The sequence below is a fragment of the Miniopterus natalensis genome, chromosome 6 (genome assembly GCF_054644295.1).
Source record: "Miniopterus natalensis isolate mMinNat1 chromosome 6, mMinNat1.hap1, whole genome shotgun sequence".
NCBI classification, from domain to species: Eukaryota; Metazoa; Chordata; class Mammalia; order Chiroptera; family Miniopteridae; genus Miniopterus; species Miniopterus natalensis.
Window position 1 is genome coordinate 36,436,368 of NC_142086.1, and position 11,594 is coordinate 36,447,961.

General features: G+C 37.1%; 1 protein-coding gene across 8 annotated transcripts in view; it reads left to right on the forward strand.

Annotated features, from left to right (window-relative positions):
* PHLDB2 (pleckstrin homology like domain family B member 2) overlaps positions 1-10,103 on the forward strand; it is a 96,539-nt gene extending 86,436 nt beyond the window's left edge. For 7 of the 8 annotated variants that reach the window (XM_087818149.1, XM_087818153.1, XM_016200195.2 and 4 more), the window contains 5 exons: positions 858-948; positions 1,850-1,996; positions 3,775-3,994; positions 7,631-7,716; positions 8,295-10,103. In XM_087818149.1, coding sequence (XP_087674275.1) covers positions 858-948; positions 1,850-1,996; positions 3,775-3,994; positions 7,631-7,716; positions 8,295-8,435 — 685 coding nt within the window. In that variant the 3' untranslated portion in view covers positions 8,436-10,103. Of the gene's footprint in view, positions 1-857; positions 949-1,849; positions 1,997-2,772; positions 3,995-7,630; positions 7,717-8,294 lie in introns of those variants that run through there. The other variant, XM_016200200.2, reaches the window with a different exon arrangement.
* The last annotated feature ends 1,491 nt before the right edge of the window (positions 10,104-11,594 follow it).

The window sequence follows — 11,594 nt, forward strand, 5'->3', positions numbered from 1 at the left end:
ACTTTGGTTCTCCATGGCTGGGACATCAGAGCAAATATGTTTTGACCTCAGCTATGGTCTCTCTTTTCCAAAAATGAAATAAAATGCAAGCTAGTGAAAAATAGAAATTTTTGTTTAGTGATAAGCATTTCCAAGTTCTTCTCCTTCTCACTTAGTTACCCCTAACTGTTCTTACAGCATTCACTTCCTCCGGGTTTTTTTCCTTTACTTATTTGTGTGATGTCTTTCCCAAGGTGCATTTCTTTTGAAGCTTTTGGATCCCTTTATGCAGCTTGTTCATTGGTATGGCGGGTGGGTATTATTGACAAAACTGGCCACCACCCTCCCATTGCACCTATAAGAAGACAAGTCATTTTTTAATTGGCATCATCATTTAAGAAATAAAATGTCCACAAATGTGAAAGCACAACAAAAAAGCAACTAATGAGACATATTCTCAAGCCAAATAAAGTGACTTAACACCGTGTCATCTATCTGGGTGGAACTTTAGTGAGAGTCCTGTTGGTCTCTCATTTCTAAATAATTCAGCTTATGGGAAGGCCTCCCACAGGCCATAATTTTTAGACTTTGCAGGAAGCATTTTAAGAACACCCTTTGTAAAGTTTGGTTTTGGTTTGTTTGTTTATGAGTAAACACTTTACTTCGGCGTTAATTTGCTTGCCTGTATTTTGTCTCCTACACTGAGGTCAGTATCACCTACAATTTTCACCCACAATTTGCCTCTTCAGACCAATGGTTCTCTTTGTCCTTTACACTGTATTGGATTTTTTCATACACCTTCATGAGCCTGCGTGTGTGTGTCTGAGGAGATCTCAACCTGAAACAATATTCTCAAAAGGCTTCTGTGTTTCATGCAGCGCCAGCACTTCAAATATTGCCAGAATAGAAGAAATGGAGAGACTGTTGAAGCAGGCTCATGCAGAGAAGACGCGGCTGCTGGAGTCCAGGGTAGGTTTAAGCTCATGATGCCAGAGGTCAGTGATGTGGGGGTTCAGGGTGCTCTGCACTTGACACCAAGAAGCTGTCCCGGGGCCTCACTCAGCAGTGTGGCCTCATTTTCTTATCAGGAAACTAAGGGTGTTCGATGATTTCTAAGGATCTTTCTAGCACTACAATTTTTCATAGTTGCAAACAGATACAGTGTTGAGATAGACCCAAATGACTGCTTTGTATTATGTTTTCCCTTTGATAGCCACTTTGTTTGGCTGCCAAAGTAAGAGGAGGAATGCCGTGTCTTTAAGCATTCTCCATTCCTTGCCAGCTTGCATTAACTACACTATTGTAACATTTAAAATCCCTCATTATTGTGACTGTATTTCAAGCCAGAATCTGAGCTTCCTTAGGAATCCCCCAGAATGCCTTTGCATCCTGCCCTAGGGGCACCTCCTTTCCTCTTCTGACTTCCCCCTGTGCTTCCTCTGGGACCTTCGGCCAGGAAGCCTCAGAGCAACAACAGGAATTGGAAAGACCCATGCATGACCTTCAGTTAGGAGGCAGCAATTGAAAGAAAGGCTAAATCTCATGACTCGGTGTCGACTGACAATTTATGAGGCTTTTTATTAAAAATGGGAGAGTTGTGGTCATCAACATGAAATGACTGAATGTAATCATGAGCTGGATTTTCGCTTCTATCCAATTGTTAATTAAAGTTAGTTGTTGCCTTTCTGCATAGGATGATTTTGAAAGCTATGTGAGAAGTGGTTTATGGGTGTTTTCGTCCAGGTTATAGATCGTAAGGGACAAGATTATAACCCAAAATTTCTAGTAAAAATTTCCTTTATGACATTATTTGGAATCATTCATGTATAACCAGTATGTCTTAAAATTTATTCTGCCGGATGACATTTAGGAACGGGAAATGGAAGCCAAAAAACGAGCTCTGGAAGAAGAGAAACGACGCCGAGAACTCCTGGAAAAGCGATTGCAGGAAGAAACTAGCCAGAGGCAGAAGTTAATTGAAAAGGAAGTGAAAATAAGGGAGAAACAAAGGGCACAGGTTGGTGGGTCCGTCTGGATAGATAAGAGTATGTTGCCCCCTAGTGGCTGTTTGTAGAGGGTAGTAATGCAGCGTCGGGAGGCCTTCCAGGAACCAGCTGTTGACATGTAATGGCTAAGGGAAAGATGTGAGTTAGCAGTTAAAAAAAAATGTTGATTTTGAAACTTAGTGAGGACCTACTAATCAAAAGACACTTTTCTGCTCATGCAGGGAACATTTGATGGGAAAGATACTTTTTCATCTACCCATTTTTTGGACTATATTTTAAAGTAGAATATAATTTTTTTAGCATCTTTGAAAAATTGCAGCTGGATTTGCTGCTGAAAACAAATACAGCACCCTAACTAAAATCTTTGGTTGAAGAAGAAAAGGGGGCCTGTTAAGCCATCTTTAGGAAGCAAACACTAGAGAAAAGGGTAATTTTACCAGCCCTGTTTCTTGGCGGTGGTGTTAGTGTGTTGTTTGTTTGTTCGTTTTTTCTTACCACTGTATTATCACACGTGTCACCTTTGCTACACCAGCCCACACATATGTGCACAAAATTACTGAACTGTAGCAAAACTTGGGAAAGCCACCCATTCTGTTTAACTTCCTATCTTGGCCATCACAGAGTTTGAACTTCTGGTCTTGTCACTTGCGCTGCTTACATAATGTATGTTTTCTGAGAAACTCTAACACAATTTTGTTAAGCCCATGTAATATAAAGTTCAAATCAGTTTTACCAAAGTTTACTAGACTTAAAGGTAAAAAAATATCCTTTCCCTTATTCTTTGTAGTTGCTGGCAGTTGACCATACAGCATTGAGAGACTTTCTTTAAGGCTTTGATGTATCATAAGTGTGTGACATCTGTCTACACAGTACCCCAGAATCAAAGGCAAAATATTGAAGAACTACCAAGTAAAACGTGTTCATTTTATCTTATTATGCCATCCCTCTGCCAAATTTTGATTCACCGTGAAGGTATCTGAAGCCAAACCAAAAATCACAATTCTATTTTAATCCTAATTACATGTTTTGCCTCCAAGTATATGATGAGATCATTTTCTCCAGGGTAAAGGAGTGGGGTAATTTAACAGAATAAAAGAAAGCATTATTTTAGAAATATTACCCATGGTGATCTGTGCTTCTTAGATTAGATCAACCTCTACTCCAGCCATAGTAAAATAAAAGACAACTATGTCTGTCTCTTCAGTGCCTGGTCCTGGACAGCATTTTGACTCCACTTCTTACCTTATTTTAGCTTCACTTTGCAAAACATACATCTCTGCCTTCAATTTCTATTAGAGAGTGTATGGAAACCGAGGTGTACAGCTTTGGGATCTTGTGGAGTTTGTACTTACTAAAGAATGTTCCATCGATCATGTCTGAGATTATTTAAGAACTATTGTGAGGTTGTGGTTGGGGAGAATTCCTGGGAACTTTACAGTGGAGGAGTCCTCATCTGTAGGAAGCTGTCCAGGCAACTTCATACTTCATTTCCCTGTGTTTTGAAGTGCTAAGTACCTTTTTGAAAGCTAAGATAAATGACATTTTTCCATTTCAAGACGTAGAATCTATTGGCCTGGGTTTATCCACTCTCTCACCCCCCATATTGTAGCATCCTTCTTAAAATGCTACCCACTTTTCAGACCTCATATGATGAATTTATCTTAAGTGCTCATAATCACATGGGCATTTTCATTTTTTAGGCTTTTCATTTTTTTCTGCTTCTGCACATCTGTGACCTAAAACGAAACAAATAATTAGTTACAGATGCAATGGGTGTGCCCTTTTCCAGGCTCGTCCTTTGACACGCTACCTGCCCGTCCGGAAGGAAGATTTTGATTTGCGGAGCCACGTGGAGACTGCTGGCCACAATATCGATACCTGTTATCACGTATCCATCACAGAGAAGACCTGTCGGGGATTCCTCATCAAAATGGGCGGAAAAATTAAAACTTGGAAAAAACGTTGGTTTGTTTTTGATCGGAACAAGCGCACATTCTCTTATTATGCAGGTGGGTGATGAAAAAAATCTAAGTGATATATTCAAATTAGGAACCCTCTGTTAAAGAGCAAAGACAGTAAGATTCATTATAAATAGCGAGATTGGTAAGTAATAGAAATAACAGCAATATTAACTTTGTAAGTGTATATTATTTTATGTTCAGATTTTATGGTCCACATTATATGACTCTCCTCTTAGATATAATAGAAATTATGTTATCTAAAAAGTGTGCATTAGTCTATTCTAGTTCTGAAATAAACTCAAGTCCAAATAAATATTATATAAAATCTATTTTTGAGACCAAACTATTATCTTTTTAAACCACAGGGCCAGAAAAAAATTTTCTATTTATTTATTTATGGTCATATGGCCTATTTAAGTCACTCACAATTAGACAGCCGTAGCTGACAGTCATTCAGCTATAGTTTATACACTGGAATGGTCTTTAAAGCACAGAGAGTAAAGCTTATCAGTGAACTAGTGAATAAATAAGTATTTATTAAGTGACTGAAATATTTTTGGCTGCTTTAAATGATGGATTATGAAGAACATACCCTACGTAATCCTCCATAAATACAGGAATATTGGTGTGACTGGCTTACTTATCAAGCCTCTCGTTTACTCTTGATTGCATGTGAAACATATCTGTTATTACCACAATAAAGCTCTGGCCTCTTTTCAGCTGCTGAAGAGGGTGGTACCATCCCAGAGGTCACAAAGAGACTCTGCTTTGGGGTGACTGCCTCAGCATTTATAAGCATTGTCAGGAATTGTTAAAAAGAGTTTCTATGTGATAAGTAAAACATAACAGTCCAACCATTTAATCTATAGTGTGAGGTCAGGATATGTTTTGAAGAGAGGTGTGAGAAACCAAGAAGCGTGTGAGAGACATGAAACACTGGCTATGGAGCTCCAGAATTGGGGTGAGGAGAGCGTGGGGGTACATGCTTTTTATTGGGAGTTCTTTGGGTGGGGTTCTAGTTACTGTGGTTGCTAAGTGGCCTGAGCAAATTGCCTAACCCTTACAGGCCCCATACTTTGTCTCTCTGCGGCTTTCTAAACTGGAGTTTTATAGGAATTCAGAGACATTCTGCAGTTAGTACGATAGAAAAGATGCCTGTTTAATAAGAAATGCTAATTTAGTGTCTGCAAAATGCATTTAAAAAAATACTTTGCCTTATGATAGTCTCCACAGACAACCTCATCCAGAATTTTCCAAAAGTAAAATTTTGAAATAACTTCAAACAAACAGCTTCATTCTTCTCCTCTCTGGGATCCTTATTTCATTTTGTCTGTCAGCCAGGTGGGTGGTTCAGTGCCCCTTTCTTCTGACCCATGGAAGTGAGTTTTTTCAAATTTAAACTTCTTAGTGACTGGTTTTCAATTTTTTATAAATACCAAAACCTTTTTGGTATATGAAAGATTACTCAGAATCCTAGTGCATAAAACAGACAAAATCATATTTAATTCAACTTTTTAATATTTATATGACTGGTGAGACCTAGTTTGGCAAATGCTACCCAGTTGGCTCTGTTTACAGCCATCATCAGCTGTGTCAGCTCCTTCCACCTTCACCCCAACTCGTTCCTAAAACACCACCAAGTTCAAGAATAGATCAGTCCACACGAAGTCATAGAGATTGCAGTTCAGGCTGGACTTGGTCCGTGTTCGCCATGCCCTTCAGCCTGTCAGTGAGGTAGATGACCGTGGTATGTGTGAAGGAGCTGCAAAGGGAGTGCTGAAAGCTAAATTCTTACGTCTCTCTGTTGACCTTGAACCCTGGGCTCTGAACTTGGCTTCCACATATTAACTGGGTAACTTTGGAAGAGTCTCTAAAAAACTGAGACACAGAAAATATGCCTGTCAATTGATAGGATAATGCTACTGAAACAAAATGAATAGCATGATCTCATCAACTTACAATGGGATTGTTGATTCTCTTAGTTCAAAGTGTCCTTGTGAGGCCTATATTTTTCCGAGTTCTTTCTCGTATATGAAGTGCCTAACAAACAGAAGTTTCATTCCCCAGTTTTCTGCCTGCTTGAAACACTGACAGACAATAGTGTGGTGAAGACCTTGGGTGGGGTGGGAACTGGGTAAAGGGGGGCAATGGGGGGAAAACGGGGGGCATCCGTAATAATCTCAACAATAAAGATTAACTCATTAATTAAATTTTTAAAAATTTACTTTTATCTCCCAATTTTATCCTGCATCTGTTTTCAGAAAATAAATATTATTGTATTCCCATGAATAATGCAGACTCTTTCCAGCAAAGTTTGAGAGATGCCCTGGTTTAAATGCAATTGAACAGCTAATTTTCTATTGAACTTACTAGTTTTGGGGGGTTTTTTGTTTTTTTTTTCCAAACTCAGTGTTTATTGTTGTTGGAAAAAAGGGACATTCACGAGTAAAAAAAATATTAAAATTCACCAAAATCTCTATAAAGAAATTGCCTCTTTACCATCACAAATGTTCTGACCTTTTCCCACTGAAACACCTGAAGTTTCCTTTTAGGTTTTCTCCATTTATATATACATGGCAGTATGTTACATGTGTTCTTTCTTCTTTAATACAGTTGGGACCCAATTATTCACTCTCTTCATAACTTTTTTCACAATATTTCAAGATTTTTCTCTACTGGGCACATACTGGCCTACCTTCATCTTTTCAGTGGCTGTTAGATTCCATTTTATGGCTGGTCTATTATTGAATCAGTTCCCAGTTGAAATTCAAGCAGATCTTTGGCAGGCTTCTGCTTTAACAAATACAAATCCGGGTGCATGTGCATGAGGAGCTTTTATACAATAAAGTTTTAGAAGGAAAACTGCTGAGTAAGAGAATTTTTTGCATTTTTAATTGTTTGTTTTATCAAATTGCCTTCCAAAAAAGGCTTTTTTAATTTGCACTTCCACCAACAGGGTATTTTAGAGTCTCTTTCTCTGTACCCTCATCTACGCTGTAAGAAAATTTTAATATGCTCATGTTTTATGATTCTTGATGACACTAAATTTTAAAATATTTCAAGAACTTATTAGATCACAGTGTGATGTTTATTTGTTTGGTTGTTGGGGTTTTTTTTAAATGTTTTGTTTGATTTTATGGCAAATCTGATGAAATCTTAGAAACAGTTTGGAAAATGCTGCATTGAAAGGACATTAAATTGTTGATGTGAAGCTCTGCTGGGAACAGGAAAATAAATTAAGCATGCTGGACAAGAAACAATAGAAAAATATGAGTCGAAAAACACGATTGTTACAAATTTCATTACAACAGCTCTTCGTATTGATATTTCCGTTCCAATGTCTTAGAGAATGTGGAGAAAGAATTTGTATCTATATCCGTGGTGTTTATTCTTTGTGTGTTAAGCCAACAGTCAGAAGTTCTGGGTTATGGTTTGACTGCTAATTTGCTGGAGAGCCTTGGTCAAAGTCACTTAGACCCTTTGGTTTAGACTGATAATTTCATCTTTTTGTCGTTCTTTCTTTTTTCAATATAAAGCCAGGCTAATGCACTAACCTAAAATATCTAAATTAAACTTAGATAATTTTAATACTAAATATTTTTATGATGATTATAATGAATTACCATTTCTCCTGTCCATTGGTGGTGATAAAATATTTATTTTAACACTCATCTGTCGTTGCAGATAAGCATGAAACTAAATTAAAAGGAGTAATATACTTTCAAGCCATTGAAGAAGTATACTATGATCACCTCAAGAATGCTAATAAGGTAAACTTTGATTTTTCAGTGCATAATTAAGTTGGGAAAATATATGTTGTTGGTTTTTTTTTGAAGCTATTTAGATTTGTTGTTCTGACATTAACAGATAGATATAACTGGAATGGTGCTGGAAAAGTAAACACAGAAGTAATTAGTATAATTTATCATTTATTTTTTTTTAGAAAAGTCAAGGTGAAGTGAGGAAATGTTCTAGACATATTGGTTTGGGAGAAACCTTGTCAAGTCACTCTTTGCTAGGGTTCTAAGATCTCCCTGGTTATGAGGGAGGATCTTAGTAGGGCTAAGAATAACAGTTATTATTTATTGAGTACCCACAATCACCTAGGCACACTCCTAGAGCTTTACAAAGGAGCTGCTAAGAGGATTGGTGAACTCTCTGAAACTTCTTGTGCAGAAAAGCCAGAAAGAGTCAGTCTTGAGAAAGGTGTTGGTTATACTAGAGCAAAAGTAATGCCTATGTCGACTTGCATAAATTGGAACTTTCAAAGAGGAAGAAGCCCTCGTGTTATTTCATGCTAAAATTTCAAGATGTTTGTGTTAAATTTTTTTCCCTTTTTGATTTTTAGAGTCCTAATCCATTACTCACCTTTAGTGTCAAGACACATGACAGAATCTACTATATGGTGGCCCCATCACCGGAAGCCATGCGGATCTGGATGGACGTTATAGTTACTGGGGCAGAAGGTTACACTCACTTCATGTTGTAGTGAACTGGAGCAACAGTCCACTTCAGGGCAGACTGCAATAATCTTACAAGAATGAAGCCATATTCTCTCCCAGATGTAAAGACCCAACTGTGTATACTCAGAACTCCATTCGTAGTAAGAGGAAGTCATTTGTAAATGAGAAAGAAGAAGTTTTAATCCAAAGCTTGATCAGAAATGGCAAAAGAATGCAAGCACCTATGAGAAAGGAAACACTATTTTTGGTAAATAGCATTACTTATAGGAGCATTTCTAATAAACTATTTTTTATCAATTGTTGATTTTGGTGAACTAAACAGTTTACAAAATGTACATACTTGGAAATATGAAATTATTTTAGCACCCACCCAAATCATTGGCATTGACATGATTGTAATCAACTGGCTTTTTAAAAATAGGAGCATTTTGCTGAAGGGTGGTATAAATATAAGCAAACAGGGCCTTGGAGCAGAATATATTACGGGAGGAACTCTTGCCCTGATTTTTAAGTACTTCACCAAAACCAAAGACTTGATGTAACTTCTTTTTAATAGTAGTAGTTTCAGGTGATGAACTGCATTTAGCATTACTCTACACTTTAAAGTGATATTCTGATGCCATCAAGTGCCCAGGAAGTTGACTTTGAAGAGTCGCCACCAGCGTAAGCTACTGTACGTGTATAGCAAACCACTTTTTGTAAAAGAAGAACCAAAAGTTGTGTATTTTAGAAAGAAGCAGTCTTAGACAGACATTCTGTCACATTGGGCAATTTAAAAATAAAGAGAATATTTGGTGTTAGGAGCTTGTTTCCCTGAAGATTTCTCCATTCCCAGTGCTGAAAATAAGGGTAACCAGTAGCCAATTTCCTTAGACTGTCTGATTTTCCTTCGTTGTGGAGCACACCTGTTAATTGCAGCCTCACATGACATAACTATGAAACTAGAGCTGTTTTTTTTACCAAAGAACAGACCGATTGAAATACTTACAGAAGTGCTATAGTTTTATGAAAATTCAAATGAAGTTCAATTATGTCCCCTGTAATGTACTATTTTATTATGTATCTCTTTACAGTTAGCCTTTTTTCAGAGTTAAATTAATTTTTGTTGAATTAAATGACTTCAGGCAAGTCTCTTTCATAACAGTTTTTTAAGTGCCATTTATCGTGGTTTGTTACGTTGTGTGTTTGTAAGTATGAATGTACTCTTTCCTAAAACTTGGCAAATGAATAGAAGTAGAAAATCATGACATTATTTACTAGTACAAGGTGAAATGATTAGATTAGAAATGTCTATAAAATGTTTGTCAGGCCTGGCTGGGTACAATTTTTTACGTTTGCAGTGTGCTTTGTGTACATGTATACATATTGCCAATAATAAGATTTTGCAACTGGATGACACATGATTTTACTTGAACAGTGAAGGACAAAACCACGATTGCAGAAGGCATTTTTATTATCTGTGTTTGTTTGTTTTTCAGAGATCACCCCTAAATCCTGTAATGATCTAAAAGAGTGAAATGCAATTGCTAAAGTTTTCTTAGTTGATGTAAAGATATAACTTTTCTGTACTGTACTTTCTTCATAGGATTGTAAAGATATTCTAATCAACTTTGTATTTTGCATGATGTAGTAAACCTTTTAAATATGTGTGTTAAAAAATGTTGAGTTTGGATTAAAATGTTGACCAGATTTCACATTCGAAAATTAACTAATCTCTCATTAGGACATTACCTGTTGGTAACATGGCAAGGGTGGCGGAGTGCATTAATCAGCCAGAATCCATTGTAGAATCTACATAAAGGGTGTTGTGCGCTAACAATATGATTTGTGGATTAAAAACACATAACTAGAAGTATCTCTGGTCACATTCCTGTTGCTAACAAAATGAGATAACCCTTGAAAACTCTGATATCTTACTTTTTGCACAGATGCACTTGGTACTGAGGGTTATAAGGACTGTGTTTCCTTCTATCTAATAAGGAATAAATCATACAGGTGTGAAGTAAAGCTCTAGGGCCCTATTCTGTGGGGACCTCTTTGTCTCCCTGAACTAAGGCAGCAGATTTCAGAGAGAGAAACTGCCTTCAACAATATGTCCTTTCACCCCTGTTAATGAAGGCAACATTTATAGTAGGGTAATGGGAACAAATTTTCCTACTTCAAGCCCATCACTGTCAGTAAAGTATCTTCTCTTGAAAATAGCCACAATTTTTCCTGATTTGTTAAACTGATAGGGGTGGATAGAGGAAATAATCAGTGGGTGTCCCTGCTTTTATGTGCAGTGTTTTTCCCACTATGACGATAAGTCAGATTCTTTTTTATTTTGCTACACATAAAATGCAAGAAGACCTACAAAAATAAAGGGAGAGAATAGGGACAGGAATGATTGAGAATATTTGCAATTACCCAAAAACCTTGAGGTTAAGTGTTTATTGTTAGGATATAAGAGATGGTAAAGTGACATGCGTTGGGCATCACATATCAACTTAGTCCCTTTGGAGTCTACAACAGGCCTAGTGGAGAACTGGTGAAATACCTTAGCAACATTCAAAGTATGTCCTGAAATCAAGCTGCTGTCCTTGCTGTTTCTGGCCGTACACCTCAGAAGAAAGACATCTATTCGGTTTTTATTTACCTCACTTTTCAGTATGTCCCAATAGGACAGATTCTCAAGACTACAAAAATAGGCTGATTCACTTTAACCTTTGCCTTTAACTCTAGCACCAATCATTGCTCCAATATTTATGACCAACGCAGTCAAGTAGCTCTACGCTAAGTATTATACCAACCACTGTAGCTTTTAAGTAGTAAAACTCTAAATAAGGCCTAGCTTGTTGATGTTTGAGACCCTCCAGAATTACATGGAAGAGTGTCGGAGTGGGAATCCAGAAACCCTTGTTCTACAGTTTATTTAACCACTTTTCTATTATTGGCCATTCCATTTTTTCTTTTGTTTACTTCTTAAAAGTGGTGCTGCAGTAATAATATGCATCCTTGTATGTTACTATTTTCTATAGAATAGTCACAAAATGGGGCCACTGGATCAAGGGTGTTGAAAATGATGCATGTTTTAAATTGTAAAGATGTGGTCAGCTTAGTTGACAAGAGTTTAGCAATTAACATTCCCAGTTTGCATGCCAGTTTCCCAGGATTCTTGACAGTAGTTGCCGTTTTTAATTTTTGCC